Source organism: Leptosomus discolor, chromosome Z (assembly GCF_034619465.1).
Source record: "Leptosomus discolor isolate bLepDis1 chromosome Z, bLepDis1.hap2, whole genome shotgun sequence".
Taxonomy (NCBI): Eukaryota; Metazoa; Chordata; class Aves; order Leptosomiformes; family Leptosomidae; genus Leptosomus; species Leptosomus discolor.
In genome coordinates, this window is record NC_141419.1 from 66679767 (window position 1) to 66706716 (window position 26950).

The following is a 26950-nucleotide window of genomic DNA, read 5'->3' on the forward strand; positions in this document are numbered from 1 at the left end:
ACAGGTTTTACAGTTACTCACTTTTTAATATTTACAATAGTTGTATAACATCTGGATTATTTTGAAGTTATCTTTCAAATCTGTTCTTGTGCATGTTGAGGGAATGGCATGATTAAGCTAACTTAAATTAAGAGCCAGAAGAAATTGAAGAGGGGGAGTCTTACCAGACTGTAAATTACTTGAAGCTATTTTCCAGTGCAAATTATTTTATTTAAGTAAAGTTTTTTTACAATAGTACTATCAAACTGTGTAAAACTTTTTTTTTCTCATCACTGTCTTACATGCTGCAGTTACAAATACAAACGCCAACCACTGAGCTCATTTTGTAGGAACTTACATTCAGTATACATGTAACTTTCGAGCTTCTGTAATTATAAAAGATAACCCTTTGCTTTATTATTGTGGACCATCAGTCATAACTAGCTTCAGTATTTGTAACACTGTAGGTATTTCCTGTGAAGATGTGGAAATAGAGAATACTACAAAATAGCTTCCCTGTTTTGCTTACGAAACAAGAATAATACATGCCTGGATTCACACTGGTAAGGGTTAGCCCCTAGCAATCCTCATGGGCTAGAGGAGTGCAGGCACTGATGAAGTGGAAGAACAAGTCTGCAGTGCAATGCTGGTTAAGCAGCCTCATAGGAGATGCTGCCTTGAAGTGTCAGGCTCCATGTCTACAGCTGTAGATTTACTGCTGCTTGAACCTGTGGGGACTCTCGCTCTTTATTTCTGACATCAGGGCAGTGTTTGCTCTTGGCTATGAGACACGGAACTTCAGCACAGCTCGGCAGTTCCTGGGCATGTAGAAAGTGTTTTTACTTGTTCCCATTTCCACTGGGCCAAAAACTTCTTTTCATATCACTGTTCCTGCAGTGACTGTGGGCCAAGAGCTAATTTGAAGTACTTGAATGTCATAAATGGGCCTAAAAGTGTTGTTTGGATACTGATTCCTCTTCCGGTGTTCAGAGGCTGTGGGGACTGATATTCTGGTTTCTTCTCCATGCCCATGAAAGTGATCTTCTCAGAAGGAAATGAATGCGTGGAGCCACTTCCCTGAATCTAAGTGCACCAGATGTTGCAATATGTGTGATAAAATTATAGAGCTGGAGAAGTGTATTTCTGAAGATATCCCCTCGTATGGTGTGTGGGAGGAAGTAAATTTTACTGAGATTTTTTTTAACGCTTTAATTATTTTAAATTTAATTGTTGCACCTGAGGTTTGTCACTGCCTGGGTTAATACTATAAAAAAAAAAATCATAATTCCAATAATGTAAGTACAGAACTAAATTCATTTTTCCCTGGGTATTTTAACCATTGTTAAATAAATATTGGATTGACTCCTAATTTTTGACATCAGAAAATAAAGGAAAGGATCAAGACAACTATTTAAGCTGCTAAGGCATAAAGCTATTAAATAAAAAGAATACAATCCATCTGTGTTGTAATAGTAATAGTTGATGTGGTGGATAATAAGGATAATATTGCTTGGCACAAAGCAAATAGCAAAGATGGTAAGGATCAAAAGACTGACTTTAACATACCAGAACCATTCATGAGTCTTGAGTGTTCGTATAATTGAGACATAGCAGAAAACAATAGTTGCAAGAGGTATTAAAAACCCAAAGATAGCTAAAGAAACATAGTAGTAGAACTGGAAGGACGATATTGTTTCACAGGCATTGTGCACATCATGGCACGTATAAATGTCTAGTTGTTTCACATAATAGCTTTGCTGCATTATGCAAAGCGGAAGCATGTACAAGAAGATAACGGTCCACACGGTAGCACAGACTGCGATGGCATAGGCACGTTTTGGCAGGCTCTTGTAGGTGAAGGGGTGAACAATGGCCACGTAGCGGCTGACACTGATGCATGTGAGCAGCAGAATGGAGCAGTACATGTTGCCATAAAACACCGCAGTGGTAGTTCGACACATCATTTCCCCAAAAATCCAGTTGTTCCCGTTGATGTGGTATGCTATTTTGAAGGGCAGCATGATGCAGAAGAGCAGATCTGAAACCGCCAAGTTTGTGTAGAGGATGGCAGTGCACACGGACCGGATCCTGAAAAGCAGCATCCACAAAATGATGGCATTAGACGGTACCCCCAGTAAAACAGCACTGAGGTAGACGGTGGGTATTAGCTTAGTGCTCAGAGAACTGGTCAAGTACTCCAATGTGGTGTTGTTCACTTCTGTTAAAGCAGAGTCGTTTGACTTTTTTGAAGAGCATTTGTGTTCTCTGATATGGATGGCTGTTGTCTCCCCTTCTATAGCATAAGGGGGGATGTAATCATAGTCTCTTGCTGAAATTCCACGGAATGTCTTGATAAGAGACACAGTTTTAATTGCAGAGCCATTCAGTGAAAATTCTGAAGCTTAAAAAAAAAGGTTAAAATCGGTAAAAGGCAAACTACTGGATTAGCAACACAATTCACCTTCAGGTATAACAAAAAGTAAACATCTCCATGTGAAAAGCAATATACATTTAAAAGATTTGGCATCATTCTTTACTTTGGGTGTTCATATCAAATGTACTCAAGGACAATCTTCACTTTATTTGTCATCTCACACTCAACCTTGAAAAAATTAGCATAAATTTAGTGTTAACCTGATCTTTATGCATTTTGCATGTTTTCAGTAATCTTTAGCAAAAAATATCAGACACTTGCATATTGTTTATCACCTGTAGAGGGTTTTTTCCAGTAGTAGCAGTATTGGTAATTCATTATATAAGCAGCAGCCTTGGTCTAGGCTTGGTCAGTATTTCCAAAGCAAACTGCATCACTATCCTTGTCACTTGACGAACAAAATGCATGACTGCAAAAGATGCAAAAACTGTCTTGCCTAACACAGGCTGAAACTTTCAAATTAGAAAATTGAAATAACCCTCAATTTTTTGGCCTCACGTATCAAATGAATGTTATTCTCCAGCTTCTGACTAAAGAAAACCAGATCTTTTCAGCTTCTCATACGTGAGGAAGGGCAGTTAATCTTGAGAACTGAAAATAAATACTTGGGATGGTATTAGATGAAATTCATTGGTAAGTGAACAACTCTTCATGCAGAAGTAAATATCATTAGCATGTGGACAAGGCCAATGATGCCACTTTTATTAGCACTTGCTCCTCAGTCTTTAGTACAGAAATTTGTAGAGACATTGGCATTTCCAGATGAGGCACAAATCTGTTCAAAATACTTTCTAAAACCATGTGTTGCAAAATGTATCTTGAAACTGGAATTCAAAGAGAACCATAATTTGGATGAAAACCTCTGAGTTTTTCTTTTACCCTTCCCCCTCAGAATAAATAGGGAAAACAGTTTTATCAGTGCTCACTGGCAGATTTATGGTAGAATGTTTTGAAATTGTAATTAGTAGACTGCACCTCTTTTAATAATTTTCTGGATAGCTAATCCAGAAAATGAATTTCAGTCACTCTTTAAAAGACACGTGCTTGCATGTGCATATATATAGTATACATATAGCTTTTGAAAATTAGCTTGGTTTGAAAACAGCTTTAATTCTAGTAAGAAAAAGAATGGAATTATTTGATCATTTCCTTTGGTTATTTTTGTCATAACAGTTCTGAGCATTTCCTTCTAATAGCACTGTCTGTGAAGTTGTAATTCTATTGAACATTTTAAAGCAGAAAGAACAAGACTTTACAGGTTTAAGATTATCGTATCACTACAGAAATACTAGAGACAAGATACCTCTTCAGTAAGCACAGAAAGATCCTTTAAATAAAATTCCTCAGAGAAAGTGACTGGGGGGAGGCAAGGTGTCACTGAAATGGAAGAATAAAAATCTGCCTTAAGTGAGACTTCCTAGAGTATAGTTTTCTGTAATAAAGCATGTACAACCCATTTAAGCTGCTGAGGTGTCAACATTATCATATCAAAAAGCCCATGTTACTGACTAAAAAATGGAATAGATACAGAAATGAGGACTCACCTGTTGTGAAAAGATTGGAGGTAAGTAGCCCAGTGAAAATCAGTATCTTCATTGTAGTATGTGAAATCCAGCTAGCCAAACAATAATGCTGCTCTAGTTCATCTCGTGGCGTTTTGGGGGGTAGTGGTGTGTGTGTGGGGGGTGTGTTTCCCCTCTGTAAAGGGACTAAAGAATGATTGATCTGTCTTCCAGAAGCATCCTGTAGGCATGAGGTTTATGGTAAGGAGCTAGTTTGTTCTTTGTCTACTACAGCAGGAGGGTGTGACGTATCCAAATATGCACACATGACTCAGTTTCAGCCTCTGCCCAACACAGAGATAAAATTGCTTTACAGCAGCAATTTAACTCCTAATTTACCACCAGCCTGAAAAAAATGTGTGGAGTTCTACTGGAATTTGTACATACAGATATTTGGGGTAAAAAGGTATTTCCTAGAAGAATCAAAGGGTGCCTTTAGTAAATCCTCAAGGGTCTCACCCCCAGACTGCAATGCTACGTTGCTGAACTCTGTACCCTTCTGAAGCAAGAAGTCAGGCTTGGAGAAGAGCGTGGTGATCTCAGTTTTGCAAACGCAAAGGTGAAAGCAAGCCACACGTACAAACATGCCTTAAGAAAACTGTGCTTTGCTTTGCCTTCTACTTGCGTACCCACGGTTAGCTTCCTGGGCTCCTTCGATCTGGCTGCTGGCTTTGCTCACAGTTCCCACCCCTCCACTGCCTGCAGCCTTTAAAACCTTTCCCCTATTTTCATTGCCTGTTTTGATCCTTTCCTCTTTCGCTGTGTAGCTTTTTTTTTTTTTTTTTTTTTCCCCTTGAATGCTAAATAACAACAGCTTGCTTCAGCAGACAAAATTAGCCCAAGTCTTCCTCTGGCTTCCAAGCTAGGAGTAAGGGTCAGCATAAGCTGTATTTGGCTCCAGAGCAGTATTTGTGTCTGTTCTTGTACTTAGTGTGTAAAAGCTGGACACTAGATAAGAAATTCTTTCCAGTTTGTCAATCCTTTTCTCAAAATTATCAGCTGTAGTTTAGGAATTTAGTATACACTCTCTCAAGTGTTAACTCAACTTTCTTGTTAGAAAAACTTGTGGTGTGTGTCCACTGTTACGTGATTCCCTGACACTGCTTGATTTTATTTAGATATTCTGCTACCTTGTTTACATACATGATGCAAACTGAAGAGTCTGTCTTTTGGGGTTTTTTACCCTGTGTTCTCTTTATAATTTCTGTCGATAACAGTTTTATCGAATTTTTGGCCTGGAGTTGGGCACCAAGCTAGTTCACTGTCAACACTGTTTTAGCTTGGGTTTCTGGCACTTTTTTTCCTGAAATATTTGTGTGTATACGCTACTGGATCCTTACTGAATCAGTACATTCCAGTTTCTCTCATCATTAGTCTATAATAGACCTGGCACTTGTATTTCCTCTTTAGCATTAATTTTGTTGCCCCATCTACCAGATTAGATTTTAAATGTCACTTTAGCTCCAAACCCCTGTTTTCTCAGCTGAGGTGTTGGTTCACCTGTGAACATGGGTGGCTGGAGCAGGGTTGATTATTGCGGATGCTGAGCCCTTTCCTGCACCTTCTATTTTAACTTGGGTTTAATCCACTGTTAGCCTGTAGGAAGTGTGAGACCTGCTCTGCTGTTTCATTCCTGAAGCATGCACCACCTGAGCTAAGTCATCATTACTAAACCTGAGCTGTCTTTCTGTGTCAGTTTTCACTGTTGTTTTCTAAGGTAACGTGTAGTCAGGTGTACATGCAGAGCCTTTCCAAATAAAGGATTTTGAAAGAAAGCCAACTTCTTGCAGTCTTCTGGTTTGTGCTCTTTGTGCTACTATCAGAGTGCTGCCTGATAATGTGTGGGTTTATGGGACACTCGGATTACTTCGCCTATGTATCATGGAAATGAAAACGTTTCTAGCTTCACTCAAAATTTTTACTGATCTTTAGCAGGATGGTGTCTTCTATACATGAAAACTTACAGAGCTTTGTATTTGAACAGAAATTTATTCAAGTCAGTAAATAGAATAAGAATGTGATTTATTGCTGATTTTAAGCAGTCAAATTCTTTTTAGTGTCCAAGAGCTTCATAAGGGGAGATTGTATATCGGAGCTCTATCAGTATGTTCAGACAACTTTTGTTATAATTTAGTTATTTCAGGGCTTTTCTCTATCTTTTTGCCAGGAATCCCAAGATGAATCAGCGCTTCTGTGGCTGGATGAAATACAAAAAGGAATCAGTGATGCCAATAACAATATAAAAGAAGTCGCAATCTGTAAGCATTAACCTGCGTCTGCATTGCTGTTGTTCTTCTTAGTTTTGAAAAACTGAAACTGGTAACTTATTTTTTTCCACTTCAGGGAAGTGTGGCAGCCCTTTAAATACATCAAAAGAAATGAATGCATCTTCTTTGTTGTACTGAAATTAGGGTGACTTAGATCTCCAGGGTGGTGTTGGCTTTATCTAAAGTGGTAATCCTTAAGGTTTGGCTAACAATTTAGTCAATTGATTGTATATGTTAACATCATGACCAAGATTTCTATGTTAGTGTATCTACACATAGCTGGTGAAACAGAAGGATATGTGAATGAGAAGGGATATACTGTCCAGGACCTTGTTTTGCTTAAATAAGACTAAAATCTTGATGCATGTTATGAGAGCAAATTCATATTTGTTTACTTTGCTTATTCCTGTTTCATTATAATGGCTTTTTTAAGTGCTAGAAAACAAAAATTAGGAACATATTAACTTTAAAAGTAGTGTAGAAAGAGCACTCAGGCTTTTTGGAGAAGTGCACGCTCTTCCTCCAAAAGGAGGAAATCTGTTGGAAAAATGCTGAGGCTTATCCTGTCAGAGCATTGTGTACTGGATGCACTCAACACCTTCTGCCAAACTTTGGACTGAATATAGTAATTTTAGAAAAATATTTATAACACATAATAAACTCTGGCAAGTAACATAGAAGGAAGTGCAGCGGGGTCTATGGGGCACACTGGAGAGCATGGTGGCATCCCTACCTGTTCCTGCCTGGGGCCAGCACCGACTAGCCAAGGCTGTTAGCTTGGCATGGGGTATTGGTTCACCTTCTGCTTGACTTGGCTTCGGGTGAGTCAGTGTCACCTTCTTTGCACCCTAAGAGCTTGTGAATACAACTGCTGAAGTCGGTGCATTCCTGCAGCACTGCATTCAGCCTTTGTCAGGGCAGCAGCCTGTTTACTTACAGGCAGGCTATGTCAGTAGTTAGTGCTTGGGAAGCTGTGGGTGGAAGAAAGCAAACACAGCTGGCTGTTACAGAATCTTCTGTCCCTGCTACAGAAACATTTAATTTAGTGCTAGTGTTACTTTAGAATTGATTTAGTTAATACAGCTCGAATAGACTTGAAGGCACTTGAAGTATTTTCATAGGTCATGCATCTGTAGTGAAACTCACATGGCTGTGTTTTCTGAGACGGGGTAAGACATGCACTTATTGCCCCAACTGAGCTCTTGTACTCAGGAGTGGTGATACCATCTTTTATGGACAAAACCAGCTTTCCATCAATGCCATGCAGAAGCATGAGGAAACATCTGAGTGCAGAGAAGGGAAGGAAATGCATAGTGTATAAACAGATGTAAGTTAAAGCTAAAAAGCAACTTGAAAACATCCTTGTTTGTGTCCACTGGTGTAGAAGCATTACTTTGCTATGAGAGAATATGTCTCATAAATGGCCTGCAGAAATTAGCACAGCATTATCCGTATACTGGTATCACACAATGTTGCTAATGATAGGCCACTGCTCCATCCAGTAGCTAGCTGGTGTAGTAAAATCTTGTAATGTTTTGTAGTAAATGAACAGCTCTTCACAATCAAATAGTAGAACTGTTTTAACAAGTCACTTGTAGAAATAGCTACTCATCTGTACTCTGCCCTCTGGGTTGAAAGAAAGCCATGTCAACGCAGCACATTCTTCAGAAGAGCTCTAAGGTTTTGCAACTAAAAACTGAAGTTTAAAATTTCCCCATGGAACAGAATCTGATACTTCCTATAACAAACACATCCTGTCTCAGGAAGTTAGCATGTTGTGTTCACATAGTCTAAACTTAAAGTTCAGCTTGATCACAACTTGAAAATTAACTTCTATTTTGATCTATCTCAGAGATGCTATTTTTGAAAGGCAAACAACTCCCCATGTCCCACTCCATAACTTTTGCAAAGCAGCCAAAGATTTATTTTTGAGTCAGAAGAAAGCTTGGTTTTGAGATTGCTGCAGTAATGGCAATAAAATAAGCAGTGACAGCTGTACTGAAATAGTCTTGATCCAGTCCAAACTAATTTTTGTCTTATATACATATTAAATAATGTAATATTAAAATTTTAAGAGGCTTTTACAAACTGTCTTCCCTGTCAGCAAAGGAACGCTGTATCTTGTATCTTCGTTTAGGAAGACGTGCAGTAAATGCTGATGTGCCTCCTAATTCTTTGTGGTGTTTGCTGCACAGTTTGCATCACCTTGCTTCACTCCAATCAGTTCAACCGTTGTACTCCTTATCTAAGTGGAGGGCAAAATGAGATTTGCCCAAAATCAGCAATATAGCCTTCAGGAATAGACACCAATACCACCCTTAGTCTTGCATAGGAAAAGGCTGTCTGTCGAAGCAGGATCTGTCATGAGACAGTCCATGTTATAAGAAAAAGCTGATCTTTGGCCCTGTTGAGAGTTCAGGCTTATCGTGCTAGACAGCTGCATCTTTTATATCATTTCTGTTTGAAGGGAGGATGGTAGCGGAAAAGAGCCCTTCACAGTGTTCATCTGGTACCGGCATCCCAACTGATACAGGAGTAGACTGGAGCCCACATTTCCCCTGCAGCTGGGGATAGCTAAGCTCTGTTTAGCTTATAATTTTACAGTGTTCACATGGCCCTTCTTTAGAGCAACGGCCATACTTTTAATTGTTAGCAATTCAATGGAAAGGATTAAATTCTGTCAAATTGGGTTTTTTCCCTATTAAAGGTTTTTCTTACGTTTTTACTTCAAAAATAAAGGCATAATTAATTAAAAGATGAAAAAAAGCCAGGCAGCAGGGGACCCACAGAAACAACTCTTAGCTAGGTCGTGTGCTGTTTTGTCTTTATAACAATAGTTTCCAGCACCTGTAACTGTAGGATGAAATGGAGGAAGAAAAGCATTAGAATGCTAGTGACCAGAGTTGACGACACACATGGGAACTGTGTATGAGTAGGGCTGAGCCCCCAGAGCCACCTGGGCCAGCAACAGCAAGTTGTTGGTGTGTGGCTTCCCTGGTTTTCCTGCTTCCTTGTTGATGAGGCCAGGTGCCTAGGCTGTGGTACAAAGTAATCTCCAGTCTTGTGCAGACTTGTCAGGGGTCTGTTTCAAAGCGCAGAAAAATATCAGGATGCTATCTGGCAGAAACCCAAATGGTGGTGGTGTGGTGCTGTGCATTCACTTTGTTTCTCAGCTGGCTGCCAATGTATTTGGAGATTGATCTGTTACTCTCTAGCCAAAGCTACCGGTTCCACCTTAGTGGAAATAAAGTTTCCCTTGCTGAAATGCCCTCCTGCTAGCTCAGTCTTGTGCAGCGCCTTCTGTGTATAGGCCGCTGGTACTGAGCACCTTTTGGGTCAGATCTGTGCAGGCAGAGCACTGAGTATGGGGAGGGACTTTTTTTTTTTTTTTTAATTGATCTGGATATACACAAGATAAGAAAAAGTGTTTGATGTTGCAGAGTGAAGCACAGCAGTGGGATGCAAAGGTAGCCAGGTTCACTTAAGACAGTATATAGTGTATATGTTCTAGCCATATGTCTATTCACTTGTTTCTCCGTGGATGGATCTTGAATTTAGATGTGAAGGAACACCATTAAAGACCAGAGCAGCTATTTCTAAAGCAGCATATGTCTCTAGTGTGTACGGCACTCTGAAGTGGCGTGTGCTGCCACGTGCTGTCAGATGTGGTGGTATTGGCTCCTTCAGGGATGGTACTACCTGTACAAGGCAAAGGACTTTTAGGAAGTCCAAAGTCAAAGTATGAGTAATGTTGTATAACCTCAGCTTTTGAACATGGTTCACAGCATCACCTCTCAGGACACTTTTATGTGCCCTGGAAGTAAAAACTGTATCTCTGGCAAACTCAAGGGCATGGATTTGCTGCATCAGCTTTAAACAAGCTCCTGGGGGTGAGGACAAGAAAGAGTCACTAGGATGCTGTTAGTGTTGCAAGACTTTGCTCAACGCAATCAGCTTTTATTCCCATTTTGTACAGTAAAAGCAAACGTTAAGGTTTACAGCTTGTAACATAATGACTTTGTGCATCTCTAGAAGGCTCCTAAGTGATCATCAGATGATGGCCTGTCTGTCAGGGCAGGCTGAGTCGGGGGTACCTGCCATCCTCAACCCCTGCCCTGATGTAATCTGGTGTGCCACTCGGTGGAGGAGCAGCTATGCCCTCAGACTGCTCTCAGTTGTGCTGTGGCTGCATCACGGCCTGGGTGGAGTGCACGCTTTTTATCCAACAAGCTTGCTGTTCTCTGAAACACTTGTCTTTACAAGCATGAAGGAGGCTGCAAATTTGTGAAGCACTGAATTGCTGTGTATGTCATGCTGTGTGTGTGTGCCAGCCTTAGAAGTCCATTATCAAAGTTGCTGGAGGCTAGAGCTGTGGTTACATAAAGTATAACCCACTTAATTTTCTATGTCATTATTTTACCCTAGTGGCTGTTGGAACATCAATGATTAACAAGAGCTTGGAGAGGGGTGACTCACAGCCAATCCTGATGATACTGCAGTCCAAGTTTGGATTACGAGTCATTCCTGAGTGTGCTGAAACCTACTTCAGGAACCTCTCCCATGTCAAGAACCTGAAAACTAGAGAAGGTAAAAACCTTCCTGAATAGGAGTTTCATGTGCCCATATCACTGAGGCAACTGGAAAACTATCACAGAAGGGTTACCTAAAATCACTGTAAGCTGAGGGAGACAGTTGCTGGTTTAAAATCTTTTGAGAAATGTTATACTTGGCCAAGTGCTTTTTGCATGATGTTGAACTGTTGCACATATCATCCTGACAGCAGTACATGCTGAAAAATGTGTCTAGATATTTCCAGAGTGCATAGACTTTCAGGGTCTTAAACTAGCCTCTGAGTGAATTTAGGGCAGCTTCTTTGTGACTGTCAATAGACTAGTCCATCCTCTCAGAAAACCATTTTACTCTGATTTTTTTTTTTTTTTTCTGTTAGCAGATGCACAGAAGGGTTGGGCTGCACTCTTCAGTTTTACGGGTTACTGCCAGAGTGTTCATGGCCTATTTATGGTCCCTGTGCATTGCCAGAGCAGTAGGTATCAGCAAAAGCTGGGGCTCAAATCTGCCCATAGCAAGATGATGGGATGTTTTGTCATCCCACCAGTTAGAGCTGCAAGCTGGTCATAGCTAATGCAGCCAAGATTAGCTAACAATTAAAAAAAGTTACCATCAATGTAGTACATCTACTTACAGTAGATGGGCATGTTTCATCCTGCAACATGAGTTTTGAGAAGACATTTTGCACAACTGACCTTATCAGCTTTACCTTGAGGCCCTTTGTCCATGAGGAAATGAGGCTTTTCCTGCCTGTCAGGATACAGCCTTGTTTACCAAAGCACTGAACAAGACAATGACGTGGATATAGGAAATGTTCTATGTGAGCTAAGTGTCAATAAGGACAGCATTTGGCCAGAAGACAAAACCAACATTTTTAATAAACACAGTTTCAGTTCCACTTGTGTGAGTGATGATGGAAGACATAGCACACAGTGTTTCAGGAGCAAGCACAAACTTGGCATATGGGATTTGGAGGAGCTGGCAGTGGATCTGTGCTAACCTCATAGCTGTTTCATTCCAGAAGAGTGATCCTAATCCATCTAACATTTAAACACATCCTTACTACAAACTGGTCCAAGAAATATAGAGACTTTGCATGTAAAATGGCTTTGTAGCAAATGTATACATGGGTAGGGAGAGCTGTAGTTTATCAGTGTAACAGGGCACAAATGTGTGCTAATGGTATGTATTGCTTTTAGATTCTAATGAAAGTCCATGGATTAAACTTGTCATGAAAAACATGTATGATTACTATTACGATGTGGAAGCTGAGAAAGGTACCTGTGTTGCCCCTGAAGGAGTTGTACCAAAAACTTCATGGTTAACTGATGAAGAAATCCAGGTAGGTGGCTGAAATGTTTGCTTTTATTGCAAATGCATCATGAACATTTGAGAGAGAGAGAGAGACAGCAAGAAGTGGCAATATGAAGGGAAGAGGTTGTGCTGGGTGAGACTGAAGATCACTTTAGTTCAGTATCTACTCCTGACAATAGCAGTGACTTGAGTCTAAGCAGACAGTGATAGCACAGCCTCCTGTCTGATGTCTGACAATGATTCAGGGACTTCCTAACTGGAAGCTAACAGCATTCCTTTTAATGGTCACCAGCAGACACCAATGGAGTAATGTCTGATTGCTTTCATATCCTTTTATATTTTTTGGACTTTGCGTTGGCCCATGACAAGGAATTTCATTATGTATTTGGGGCAGGTGGAAGCACCATTTTATGTTTAAATCTAATCACCTGACAGTATCATTGTAACTCCAAGTTCAATAGGATGAGTGTGATACTTAAACTCCCTTACTGTAAAGGTTTTGCATTAGCATGAAATATAACTTAGAGCAAAGTAGATCACACAAGCTACTTTATTATGATGCAGCTCATCTAGGTCACAGGGTTACTCTGCTGCACAAACAGCTCAAGTCACAGTGTAGGTCCTTCTGAAATTCTGACTGCAGCAATGCTTGAGAGTGCTTTTCTATAGAGAGCTCCCTGATTCAGTTAGTATTTCTAGATGTCTGACTTCTTAAAAAAAAGGCAAACAAACTTGTAAGTATTACGAAAGCAGAATTCTCATAAATATAAAAAAAACCTTTTTCAAAATAGCACATCCAGCTGAATAATGGAGGCTTGAAAGGAGTTCAGTTACCCTTCATATAAAATTCAGAGGTAGCAAAGTAGCTCTTCCTTCATGCTGATTAAAACCTAAGGGTAAATCAGAGGGCCTTGGATAGGATGAACATAAGCTGTACAGATGATGGAGAGAACACAGACTAAATTCCAGTGTGATTTTTGCTTTAGTTTTCTTTTTTTGCTTTTAAATGACCCTTTTCATGATCTTTTAACAGAGCATTGTTGGGCAAGTTACAGCAGATTACAATCGAGAGCAGTTGTGGCTTGCTAATGAAAATCTGATTGTTCAGCTGCAAGCCCGAGCAAGGGGATTCTTAGTCAGAAGAAATTATCAGGAGAGAAAAGCATACCTTCAAAACCAGGAACCATCTGCCATCAAAATACAGGTATTGTTCTAGAACAAGAAGGTAACATGGCTTGGGCAACTTTCTGCATGTAACAGGTGATGTGGCTGATTACAACCACTGATAAAATTCTCAAATACCTCTGTCTCCCTGTTTTCATTAACAGCAGTCCAAATTTCTACATGTGCAAATATTTTCTTGTCCTCATCAGAATAATTGTGCTTTTAAATAGCAAATATCCACTTTTAAAAGAATAGATCATATCCACCTGCAGTATGAGTTACTTCAGTGGGAGAAGCTCAGACATACATAGCCCTGGCTTTATTTTGAGGCTTTCAGGTTTTGTGTGGTACACCTAACTATGCATGGTACAAGAACAGTAGATACCTGTTGAGTATCAAAGCAAAAATTCCTTGGCAAAGCATGAGTTGAGAAATACATTCCTTTCTAGACTATCCCCAGTTGGACATGGTTTGCCTCTGCTCCAGGAAGTCATAGCTGGGTAGGGATTGGCAGCTGCCCCGGTTTTCTTGGGCTCTGGCAGCATTTCTTGGATGTCTTCAGTTTGCTGAACTCTGAAAGGAGTATAAAGGAAAGTTTCTGCTGAGGGAGTGAACACTGACAAATGCATGCACCCTGGTTTTGTATCATGAAATAGCCACCTCCTGTTAGAAGAATTTATTCCAGTCTCAAAAAAACAATCAATCAACCCTTCTCCCCAAAATTACAGAAAAATGTACAACTGATTTTTTTTAATCTATAGTAACTTAATTTAACAATTCATGATGATAAATACCTTTACCACTAGCAGCTGTCATTGGGATTTGCTTTTCATTTTCTGGTGTGGTGTCTGAGCCCCGTAAAGGACTGTACTATTCTTTGAGGAATTCGGGGTCTGTGAACAAGTTCAAAAATATGGAGGCAACTGTAGGCAAATAAAGTTGTTCTCCGGTCGTTTTCTATGGGCATTAAAATAGAAACGACTTGTGAAAAGACAAAAAATAGAGGACAAGGCTGGTGTCACTGGCTGGATAGATATGAAAGGCAAAATATGGTAAAGGCGGTGAGAGTATGTATGTTATCCCTGTCATTGGATTCCTTGCCAAGAGTTTGCTTCTGAGCTAGCAAAGGGAGAGCCAAGTGAGGGAATTGGGAGGTGGTTGTCTGCGGTACAAGATGATCCTGAGTGACTCTGGGAGACCAGAGACTTGGGAAGGAGGCCATGCCAAGAACAATAGTGGTCTAGCTAGACAGGAGACAGCTTTTGGAGGTAATGGGCAAGAGCTGTCAGTCTTCCCTGTGTGGGATGAAGCAACTGACTGGGATGCTAAAGGATGTGGGTGTACTGGTGATAAGAGTAAGCACGGCTTCAGAAGAGGGAAGGAAATTCCATTGAACAACAAAGTGTTTGTACTGAGATTGGCCAAAATTAACATGAAATTTATCAGGGTCCTTATACAGAGGTAAGCTTACTTATACCTTAGTTATCCTTTTACCACAATGACAGTTTTTCTCTACAAGATAAACACTGTTAATGATTTTAGTGTATATAAGTAGATTTTAATAAATATCAGTTTCTTATTAGTAATAATGGTCTCCTGCCTTTTATAAAATAGGCTTTCTGGAAAGGATTCAAACAAAGGAAAAGCTATGTTGACAGATTAAAGGTGCTTCAAGGCAATGTTGCTGCTATTGTTAAGGTAAGATCCCACTGTGTTTTAGGGCCTGAGTAGGCTTTACTCCTTGGCTTGGTCCTCCTCCACCTGGGAATCAGAGTAGGAACACAAGCTGGAGGGACTTGTGCTCCAGAAATTTGCATGGTGTTGAAAGTTTAACTGACAGCTTAAGTAAATTGGTTCTTGAAACCTCGTGTTTGACTTCTATGCCGATTGCAGGCTTTGCTAAACTTGAGCAGCTCATAAGAGAGTTTTCCTTACACTTCCATTTCCATAATACTAAATTAGAAAATATTTGAGCTGACCGTGTGTTGTCATGTCATTAAAAGCTGTCAAATCTATTTGTCTGAAAAGTGTTCACTTTTCTGAGATGCTAATAGATACTATGTCATGAGTAGATCATAGATGGGGTATTGATCTCCTGTCTCTGAAGGAGACTGGTTTAAAACTAAGAGCTGAGGCTTGAAGGTAGACATGACTTCCAAAGATAATGCTACACATGGGTGGTAGAGCCTTGAACTCAACTTGCTATTTCAGTCGAAGCCCGTTACATCTGGTCACTGGACTGTAGGAGCCCAGTGGTACACTCACTTCTGACCTGAGCATGTGCGAAGAGCATGCTTGCAGAAGAGGGCTGTCAGAAGCGAGTTTAAAACACACACACAAACAACAGTTTGTGTAGTGTCTGTTAAGAACTTATTTGATTTTATTTAATTTTCAGATTCAGTCATGGGTCAAAATGTGGCTAGCAAAGACAGCTTATAAGAATCGTCTGCAATACTTCAAGGATCATGTAAGTTATTTTTCTCCTTTTTGAATATGAAGCATTAAAAGAGTGATACAACTGCATGGGCAGTTTTGGGAATCTCAGGAAAGAGGGTGAAGGTTCTACAGTGTGTTTATGAGAAAATATGTCATAACTAGACTCTTCTGCCTAATCTTGGTCCCTTCCAGAATGATGAAATTGTGAAGATACAAGCATTTCTCAGAGCAAACAAAGCCAGAGAGGACTATAGAACACTAAGTAAGTGGTAACGGTTGTATATTTGGGGAGAAGTATGTTACTGTATTAAGTCATTTGGGTTTTTTTTAAACTTTCACACGGGATTTCTCGGTCTTCTATTCTCCCTCAAAAACAGATGCAAGTGTTTGTAAACCTATTGGTTTACAGCTGAAGCTATTTTGGGTAGCTATACTTACACAGTATGACAAAGATGTTGCTGCAACTGGCATAAACTTGTCTCTGCAGTTCCAAAATTTTCTGCACGGTGCTTAATTCCCTGAGGATTTTAGGGCTGTTCAGTATTCATTCTGTCAACTAACAAGCCCATTTACCTCAACTGTAGTTGGTGCTGAAAATCCACCCTTGACTGTCTTGCGCAAATTTGCCTACCTCTTGGACCAAAGTGACTTAGACTTTCAAGAAGAACTAGAAGTAACAAGGTTAAGGGAAGAAGTGGTTACAAAAATTCGATCCAATCAACAGCTGGAGAAGGACTTGAACTTGATGGATATAAAGATTGGACTGCTGGTGAAAAACAGAATCACTCTTCAGGTCAGTAGGCTCTGTTCAGGGTCCCTTCGTAGCACGCACAGAGCACTTCCATGTGTTGAAGGAGCTCAGGATTACACAGCATGGTTGAGGTTGGAAGGGACCTCTGGAGGTCATCTGGTCCAACCGCCCTGCTTGAGCAGGTTGCCCGGGACCATGTCCAGGCAGCTTTTGAATATCTCCAAGGGTGGAGATTCCACAACCTCTCTGAGCAACCTGTCCCAGCAATTGGTCACCCTCAATTAGTTAAAATACTCCTGGTAAATTAAGCACTTTCCTTGTGTGTCCTAAGTAATCCTGTCAAAATACCTTGTGATAGAGGTTGTTCTGTTATCCTGAGCGGTATGTCAGTTCGCTTCTGAATGTCACTCTTTGTTTTGCTACTTGTGGACAACAGTGACTGCAGATTTTAAGCATCTTTTCTATGATAGAATGGAATAGACTTCTGATCATCTTTGACAGCTTGTTCATTGTTAACTAAATGATGAATGAGTCTGTACATGAGATCAGGTTCCCAGATATATTTCATTGTTGGCAAGCCATACTGGTGACAAGATAAAGATGTTCAAAAGACTAGTTAATGAACAGAGCAGCAAAATATACACAGTGCTAATAAAGCCCCTTGGAGGAATATTGCATTTAACATGGTTGGGAAAATATTAATTTTTCCAGTTTGCCTTTTTTGTGAATATATAATCTAGACCTCTTATCATCTGTCTGCAGGATGTGGTACTGCACAGTAAGAAACTTAACAAAAAGAGCAAAAGTCAGCTGGAAGAGATGGTTATGGTTGAGAAACAGGGCATCAAAGGTTTGAGTAAAGAGAGAAGAAAAAAACTGGAGGCTTATCAACATTTATTCTACCTTTTACAGGTAAAACAATATAAAAATTAACAAATTGCTAACAAAAAACTAGAAATACATTGCTTGCTTTGTTGTAGTGATTATGAAAAGACTTCTAAAGTAGTATGCAGAGTGCAGTAAATACTATGATAAACTTCTAATATTTTCTGTAATTGAGAAAATCCTTGCTATCTTTAAACCATGCAAAAAATATAGCTTTTTTTTTCCTTGAGAATAACTTCAGTCTCTACTTAAGCCAAAGAGAAAAAAGTTTTCCTCCATGCAAATTGCTGTCACTATTACTGTGCATTGTATGTGGGGGAAAGTAAGTTGTCTGACAGCATATAAGGCATCTGTTCTTGTGCTCTTTTTGTCTCTATCTCACTGAAAGTTTTCTAGAAGAATTTTATATCTTCCCAGGGCAGATGCCCTTTAATACTTAAGTGGACATGTAGTGTGCAATGTCTTATTGGTAGATAGCTACTGTCATTTGATAAACTGTCATTATTATCAGATACATAGACCTGATACACAGAGGTACTGTTCAGAGACTACAAAGAAAGTCCTTACCAGTGCTACTCACAGATACCTAATTGTGCACTATTCAGTGTTTTCAGAAAAAAGTAAAGCCAGTGTGAAACAGTGACATATGAGAATCAACATAAATGCTTTTGATGTTAATGGAAATTTAGAAAGCGCTGCCCCCTAGGTTGGGGTAGTTTGTCCTGGACAACAGTATTTAAGTAATTTGTTTGTTTTGTAGACTAATCCCACATATCTGGCAAAGCTGATTTTCCAGATGCCACAAAACAAATCAACCAAGTTTATGGATACGGTCATTTTCACTCTATATAACTATGCCTCCAATCAACGAGAAGAATACCTGCTTCTCAAACTCTTCAAAACTGCTCTAGAAGAGGAGATAAAGTATGTGCATTCACAAGAAGACTGTAGTTAATTTGTGTTGGCAGACACTTCAATGCATACCTCATACTTAAAAGAATTTGATGGTTAATATTTAAACGGTTGTAAAATTGTATACGTATTTTTGTAACTAGAGAAATTTGTTTTCAGGGTAACTTATGTGTTAACTCAAGCTATTTCCAATTCAGAAAAAATCTTTCTGTGATGGACAATATTTTTGTATGAAAAAATCTCTTGAAAAAAATAGACACTAGGGTTTCTTGCTTTTGTGCTTGAGTATTTAAGGGTGGTGAAAGTTCTTTTCTCTATGTAAATGTGTGTTCTGTAAGTGGAGAGTGGTGACTTACCCTGAAACAATAAAATTTTATTTTATATCCTTAACAAGTATTTGAACAGGTATTTGGGCCTGAATTGGGTACATATTAGCTACTACTAACTATGTTATTTTCAAGACACATTATTATAACATGTATAGAATTCAGGTAGTTGTTTCTATAATCTTGTTTTATATGAAAGCCTAAGAAATAGACCGTATAAACGTATTTCAACATAGAAATAGGACAATTTAAGAAGTACAGAAGTCAAATCTGAGAAACCTTCTTTTCTTGATACAGCTCTAAGGTAGACCAAATACAGGATATTGTTACTGGAAACCCCACCGTCATTAAGATGGTTGTCAGCTTCAATCGAGGTGCTCGTGGACAGAATACTCTGCGCCAGCTCCTGGCCCCGGTGGTGAAGGAGATCATGGAGGACAAGTCCCTCATAATCAACACTAGTCCTGTGGATGTGTACAAGTCATGGGTAAACCAGTTAGAAATGCAGACTGGTGAGGCCAGGTGAGTGATGAAGCTGGACATATTGTACCATTTAAATACTTGAGGGCTCCCTCAGTTCTTATCTTCCTTTCCTTTGACAAATTGCACTTGTGCCCATGCATCCCTTCCCCACCTTCCTGCAGCACAATGAGAAGTTTTGAGGAGAGGTGCTTGAAAAACAGGTACTTTAACCTGTTCTGAACAAAAAAGGGATCACTTTCCTGGTCATGAACTTCAAAAGTCAATTACTTAATCTTTACAAGTGTGGTTAGACCATGTCGTGGAAGAGTTTATAGCCTTTTTCCCAGGTTTTGTAACAGCATGCCAGGAGTGTCCCAGGCTTTTGAGGACCTATGCTGGGATTGGGATGTGAAGACGCATGCCCTAAATTAGGATTCCCCTTTTGTAATTAAGGGAGGGTACATGATGGTCTGTGCACCTCCACCTAAACTGTCCTCCTCCAAAGAAAAGGAAGCTAATGCGTCTGAGACTTTTGTTACTTAGTCAACTTCAACTATATTTTCTCTGATTATTTTTTTTTCTGTTTACTGATGGCCCTTATGAAGCAAGAAAAAGTATATTTTCTTCTCAAATACGTTTATCCCTGGTTTAATATGTTTGCTTTGCAGCAAATTGCCATACGATGTAACCACAGAACAAGCATTAACACACACAGAAGTGGTCAATAAACTGGAATCATCAATTCAGAGTTTGCGAGCAGTAACTGACAAAGTTCTCACAACCATATTCTCTTCTCTCAATATGATGCCGTAAGTGCTGAGTTAGGAACCTGCAAGCTGCAGTTCATGTGCACAGTGAAGTTTCACTTGAAACTCAGTGATGGAGATCCTTTCAGATTACATGGCTTGTGATACATGCCTCGCGAATGACTTCCCCAGTAGAGGGAGTGGTTTCTCCACTTCTCTTACTCTGCTTTAGCAGCCTCGTGAATGTCTCCCTGTACTTGAAACTTTTTATGTTTTCCATTATCTCCTCGTTTTCTGTTTTAAGTAGCTGGGGGAAAAGCCAATAAAGTGGCTGACTAGAATGATTGTTTTGTGTTTCATCTAATAAGTCTTTACAGTATTTTTCCTTTACATCTGTTCTACATATAGTTATGGAATGAGATACATAGCCAAAGTTCTGAAGAGCTCACTCCATGAGAAATTCCCAGATGCAACAGAAGATGAGCTGTTAAAGGTAGACTTTTGAGGGCAACCTGCCATCAACTTTTTCTTTTAATGCCAAAGGGGACTCTTATTGACGCTAAGGATTCTAAGGAACTGAGAACACCAACACTTACTGAAGGAATTTGGCACTTCTTGGGTTGCAAAGGGGTGGAAGGGGAGGAGAAGGGAACTCTATTGCCACAACCTAGCTATCTTAATCTGGTTGCTCAGCAATTCTTATGGAAAGCAGTGCTCAACCTTTTCTGGATAGTAACAGTTCTTAGAAGGTTGGAGTTTATCTGAATCATCTCTGGATTTGGTTTTGTACCATGCGATCCTTTCTCAGAGAACATTGCGGTCTTCATTACTCCCCTCTCATATGAAGTTGTTAACATATAAAAAAAATTCTTATTTAAAAAAATGCATTAATATTGTAATTTAAATACAATGAGGAAGGGCTCTAAAAATTATTTGCAAGTAGATCATTACATTACACTTAAAATGCTTGTAAAAGTTGTAGGAATGTCATCTGTACAGACTGAAAAGTGTGAGTGATAAGCATGTTAGTGGCACACTGGCCATTGCTAACCTACCACAGCCGTGGTGCCTTTCCAGAAGGCTTAGGAGAATTGCTCTAAGAGCCTTCTAGCCAGCTAAGAAACTGACAACTCTCTCAAATTAGAGCTATTTACACTTCAATAATGATGATTTCATTAGTGTTTAATGAAATGGCTCTAAAATTACAAGGTATTAATTTCAACAGGACTTCCTTATTATTCTTCAAAAAGATACTGTTCAGTGTTTAGAAAATGTAAATATATATATATATATATCTCCTGGTGCCTAGAGCACTTAAAACTCCTCAGCTGAAAAATTAATTCTGCTTTTGTGTGTTTTTAACAATGCATTGGAAATCCTTGCAAGCAGCATTTATGGGGTACTTCTGTCCGTCACTCCAGCAATACAGATTAAGGCATTAAGACTAAGCACTGCATGCCTCATGAGAAACAATGGGTCCCTTGTCAATGAATGCATTGACAGATGCTGGCAGATGTCTGTAGCACTTCAGAGAATGCACTTCTGGATTGAAACTTGCAAAATCTAGAAGAAAGAAGAAATATTTGTCTTTGTGTTCAACTCAATGCATTGCATTAGCTGACCTAAATGCAGCAGCAAATTGAAATGTGGTTGTAAAAGTCTGTAACTGGTGTTCATAGAGGTGTTGTAAGAGGCACACCTTATAAAAGACCATAGGCTCTTTCAGTCTGCCATATAGGTAACATGTATGTCTTAAGGGTTCTTCTAGCACTGGTTCCTATGGTATAATTAAGAAGTAGAAATGATTGATCATGTTTTGTAAAATGTAATTACTATATGCAAAGGGAAGGTCTTTTAACTTTTTATTTTAGATTGTTGGCAACCTCCTGTACTATCGCTACATGAACCCTGCCATTGTCGCTCCTGACGGGTTTGATATAATTGATATGACAGCTGGGGGCCAGATACACCCTGACCAGAGAAGGAACCTAGGTTGTGTGGCAAAAGTCCTTCAGCATGCTGCTTCCAACAAACTCTTTGAAGGAGAAAGTGAGCATCTCTCATCTATGAACACTTACCTCTCACAGACATACCAGAAGTTCAGGTATGCAAAGCCCTCACAAATCCCTACACAGTAAGTGCTCTCCTCTAGGATGAGTAAGGCAGGTGGAGTCCTCGTTTATAGGAATTCCAGGCTAAGAGTTAAAAATGTTGAGTGATCTGCCATAGAGACATTCTCATGCTGAGGAAGCTGATGCAGGAGTAACAGGTTATGCTTCTGCATGAGCATTACTTTGAGAACTGATCACCTCTGTTGGCTTGGTTGCAGTATTGCTTCCTTACTGCAAGTACAGATTGTGAGAGCAGTGTGGGGTGACGCATTATCCAGCAGAAGTAATGTGTTCTTTGGGTCAGGAGGACAGCTGAATATTTTGTCTGAGGAAAAAATTTACTAGTCAGGAAAAAGTTGCGGGTTTTGTTTTTTATTCTTTCATCTTTGCCAAGTGATTCCACACCGATTTTATTCTTTCATCTTGCACAGTCACAGGAAATTGCATGTTTTGCCACACTCTGGGGACAAGTTCTTTGGGCTCATTGCCCATCTTTTTGGGTGATTGCTATTATTAGCTTGACGTTGAGTCTTTGTGACAAACTCACTTTCAGAACTTCTATTTTAGTGTCTGCCCTTCTTGTAAGGAAATGCACTGTTCATCTAATGGGTTCCCTTGAGATATCAGCCATGAACACAAAGATACTTAGTCATTCTGTTTATTGAAGTATTTAAGGGCATGTCATACACATGAAGAAACAATAAGGTAGAAAGTGTTACAGCAAGAATAACAAATGCTAATGAGAGAGAGCCTGTTGTAGCTGACCCTTTGATCGCTTCAAAAGGAAGAATCCCTCCCCTAATTAAGCTGAATTTATACAAAACTGACTCTCTGGGTGACTGCAGTCTGTACTTTAACTAAATCCTTAAGCACCAACGGTGGCTGCTTCCATCTGCCTGTTCCCCTTGTACTCGCCCAGCAACTGCAATTGCAATATTGGCTATGTTAAAAACTACTGGCCCTGCCTAGATCTCTTACTGCATTAATGAACTTGTGCAGGAATTTGTCCAAACCCTTCTTAAACCTTTGAGATCATCTACTTCGAAGCTCCTCCTGTAACAAAATTTGGAAGTTTGCTGCCTGTCAGTTAAAATAGTGCTTCCTTTCATTTATTTGAAATTAACATTTTTCTGCTAGTTTCATTGCATACCCCTGTGTCCCATTATTGTGGGATTTGATGAATGAATTCTGCACCAATCTCATGCAACACCACTGTGATTTTATACAACTTGATTGTAACCCTCAGCTTTTCTTCTCCAAACTGAGGAATACAAGCCCTTTTTTCCCCCCCTTTTTTTAAATTAATACCAGCTTTAAAAGTCCTCTGAGACTGAAACATTCATCCTCCTCAACAGTGCAGAGCTGGCACAGTAAAGGCAGGATGGTTCCTGCAGCATCCCTGTAGGCCTCATCTAAAACCCCGTTTCTCCCAGGTGCTCCAATTCAGGTCCTCTCACTTTGGAAAACAAAGTGGTCCTCTGACAGGAGGATGTTGCTGTTTCTGGGTTGTCTGTGTGCGTCCCTGAAGCTGTCAGTAGTTTGGAGAGACACCCATTCCATTCCCTCGGGAAGCAGGTCTCAGCTTTCCATGTAGTCATGTTGAAGTATTGCTTCAACCATACTTTGCATTTTTTGTTCTCAAGATTCTTGCATTTATAAACAATACCACATTTTCCTGTAATTTCAAGGAACTCGCTTTCTCAGTAACAGCAATTTAAACATTTGTAGGCCAAGTGGTAATTTTGTGCAGCTATTTCAAATGATTTCTTGTCAGCACACTTCATGCTACAAGTGCCTTCATAAAATCAGAGGGTCTTTTGGTGGAAATCCTTTCATAACTTCTAGACCATTAAATACAGACTTCTCTAAGTGTTTAAAATTTACCAAGTTATGACTCCTTGTTGAATAAGGAGAAGAAAATTACCTTTAAAACAATCTTCCATAAGCTGTCCAGGAAAGACAGAACATTTTTTGTATTGATGTGTAAATGCATTGCCTCCAAAAGGTTCCTTCAAACACTAAGTGTAGGTTGCAGATAAGAGAAATATAATGTAAGTCAAAGACTTGATTGCGTTGGGGTTTTTTAATAGAGGTTAACTAATGTGAGCTTACGGGGGACAATTATTGAAGTCTTTCTCACTTTCTCTTAGGAATTTTTTTCAAGCAGCATGTGATGTTCCTGAACCAGAAGAGAAATTCAATATTGATGAATACTCTGACATGGTGACCCTTAGCAAACCTGTCATATATATCTCCATTGAAGAAATTATCAATACCCATTCAGTAAGTCAATGAAAATATACTAGTCAACAGACTGAAGTGTATCAATTATGGAATACTTGCAAGAAACAGTCTCTGGGGAAGGTTTAGTGTTCATTCTTCCTTTTTGAATAATTTCTTCAGTTCATCTCTGAAATGGTCTCGAATTGAGTACTAGATTGCATTTTTCCTAGAAGACTGCTTCCATTTAAAAGCATCATCTTGAATAACATTTAGAATATAACATTTTCTGATGGGGGGAGGAACTTTTTTGTTCTAATCTGACATTAACTTATTTATACTTACAAATACCTTCCTGTCTTGGCCAAGAAAGTGACACCAATTTGAAGAAGTTCCTTTGACTCTGGGAATATAGGAAAATTTAGTGTATTTCTTGAGTCTAGCATTCTGTCATATGTTTTGTTGGAAGCAGATGCAAATGTCTGATTTAGGATGATTGAAGCTGTGGCATTCTGATAGTTCTTTGTTGAGGGGTAAAGAAAGATTAACTGCAGACTGTAGTATGACTCATTAGGGTGTAAACAAAATGTCAGCCACATGGCGCTCCTAAAGCTGCCTTTCTTTCCTGGCCATAGGCTTTTTAGTTGTCACTAAGTTTCTAGTAACCAGTAAAGTTTCTAAGGCTTCTAAGTCTATTAAAAATTGTGCAGCAGGTGCTGCATAGCTGGTTTCTCACTTACAAAATATAATAATTTCTGAAAGGTGTAACTGACACTATTGCAAGTTACTGGAATGGTTACACAGAAAATAGGTACCTTTCTATGGACCACCAACCTTGTCTTGTTCCTTTATATGCTTAGTTCAGAATGAAGCACTGAAATGCTCTACTTGAGATTATCACCCTTTACTCCATGATAATTCTGTCAGTCCTAAAGGCAAATCTTAAAATTCTGCCTAGCTGTGATGTTCAGCACTCCAGAGATGATTGCAGGAGGAGCATGGCAAGCTGTTTTGCAGCAGAGCAATTCTAAACTTGTAGCCCAGAACTGAGCATGCTTCCCCGCCTCAGGTCCTCCGTAATGATCACACTAGGTCTATGTTTTTCAGCATTTAGTTTCCAGAATTATTTACAAATACAAAGACACTGGGAACAGTTTTTTTGGATGATGACTTCATTTACATTTGTTTATAGCTACTGTTAGAACACCAGGATGCCATTGCTACTGAGCCGAATGACCTGTTGAACGAATTGCTGGAAGGATTGGGACCTGTTCCTGACATAGAGTCTTTCCTTGGTATGCTGCTCTTTGTCTTTATGGTTAACTTCACTCTAGGGGCAGAATTAAATGGGGGCTTGATTTAAATACTTTAATGTCTCTCATAGTGACAGCTTTTTCATCTACTATAGAAGTCTTTTCTGAACACTTTTTGTAACATAGCTCTTTATAGTTGAACCTTCTTCTAACCACACTATTAATTCTGAAGATTAATGATGTGATTCAAAATCCAGACATTGATAATGTTTCAAGCAGAATGGTCCAGTTGTGGTAAAATTGCAGACAGAAAACAAGTGATTTTTAATAACCTGATCTTAAGATTTTCTAGTGTCAGCTAGAAACTTAGAAAAAGTGCATGGAGAATTCTTGAAACAGTCACCTTTTTTATTTTGACAATTATCCAAATCAAAATAAAGTTTTAAAAATTACTCAATTTTATTAGAAAGTTATAAGGACTAACTGTGACTGATTTAATTTGCCTTAATTGTAGTGAGATGTGAACTGTTTAGAAAGTAGCTAGGATGTCATGGATAATACCAGCTTCCAAGTGAACAGCCTGTTAACATAGCTGCTACTCTTTCATTTTTTCACTATCGCCACATGTTAGGACAAAGGATGTTACATTGTTTGTATTTTTCTTTGAGAAGAAGACATGTGAATCTCTTGCACTTCTGTAGCTTGAAAAACAACATCTGGTGGCATTTTCAAAACATTCTAGCTAGGCTTGTAAATAGCTGGCTTATGGTTTTGATTGTTCACTGTCCAAAAAAGACTGCTTCTAAATGATAGAAATGGGTGTGCTACTTAATAAACAATATTTCTGATGATTTACAGGGATTTATCTAGGTTTTTGTCCACTTTGTGCATTGAATCATGGGAAAGTTAGCAAACTTGAAGTAAAAGATGTTTCCTTACAGGGGAAGGAGCTGTTGATGCCAATGACCCCAACAGGGAAAGCACGCTGAATCAGCTTGCAAAAACAGAGATTTCACTGTCTCTAACAAGCAAATATGAGTTACGAGAAGGTGAAGATCAGGATCTGAAAAGCCTGATGATAAAGTAAGTTTAGCTCAAAAACCTATACTCTGGTGAAGTTTCTGTTTAGTTTTGTTTGTGGGGTTTTTTTTTTAAAAAAAGTAAGTTACTTCCACCCTGCTGCCCTGCCTAAGTGCATTTTTGAGGTGCTGAGTGCACTCAGTTTTCAAAAGCCAGTTTGTGTTCAGTCCTACTCAAACTTTTGCAAAAGTCAGAAAAAATGTCAATTCTTCCAGAAAGCTTACAGAAAGATAAACATACTGCCACTTGTGTTTTGGAGCATGACTGGATCATTATCTAACCTAGTAAATGCTTTTCCATTAAGTTTTAAAAGCATTCTCCTTTAAAACACGAGAGTTTTGGAAAAGCAGAGATGAAAAGCTCTCTAGCCTTCTAAGGGACAGACAGTATCACACTGTCCTTTCCTCCCCCTCAATGGAAAACGCTTCCCTGACGTAATGCCATCAGGCGTTTGAACAGGATGTGACTGTCACTTCAGC

The 26950-nt window shown here is 39.3% G+C and overlaps 2 protein-coding genes across 5 annotated transcripts in view; one reads left to right on the forward strand and one right to left on the reverse strand.

Annotated features, from left to right (window-relative positions):
• The window catches only part of IQGAP2 (IQ motif containing GTPase activating protein 2), a 106752-nt gene that overhangs the window by 71797 nt on the left and 8005 nt on the right, over positions 1-26950 (forward strand). For all 4 annotated transcript variants that reach the window (XM_086478989.1, XM_086478990.1, XM_086478991.1 and 1 more), the window contains 17 exons: positions 6143-6233; positions 10668-10829; positions 12011-12153; positions 13159-13329; positions 14904-14987; positions 15685-15756; positions 15918-15987; positions 16310-16518; positions 17239-17388; positions 18122-18285; positions 18897-19121; positions 19730-19870; positions 20216-20300; positions 21679-21911; positions 24069-24201; positions 25331-25433; positions 26333-26474. In XM_086478989.1, the coding sequence (XP_086335115.1) occupies positions 6143-6233; positions 10668-10829; positions 12011-12153; positions 13159-13329; positions 14904-14987; positions 15685-15756; positions 15918-15987; positions 16310-16518; positions 17239-17388; positions 18122-18285; positions 18897-19121; positions 19730-19870; positions 20216-20300; positions 21679-21911; positions 24069-24201; positions 25331-25433; positions 26333-26474 (2378 nt within the window). The remainder of the gene's footprint in view (positions 1-6142; positions 6234-10667; positions 10830-12010; positions 12154-13158; positions 13330-14903; positions 14988-15684; positions 15757-15917; positions 15988-16309; positions 16519-17238; positions 17389-18121; positions 18286-18896; positions 19122-19729; positions 19871-20215; positions 20301-21678; positions 21912-24068; positions 24202-25330; positions 25434-26332; positions 26475-26950) is intronic.
• F2RL2 (coagulation factor II thrombin receptor like 2) lies at positions 1293-4009 on the reverse strand. Its single transcript, XM_009949960.2, has 2 exons — positions 3958-4009; positions 1293-2380 (listed from the first exon to the last, which is right to left on the reverse strand). The coding sequence occupies exons 1-2, from the start codon at positions 4007-4009 to the stop codon at positions 1293-1295; spliced, it is 1140 nt and encodes a 379-aa protein (XP_009948262.1).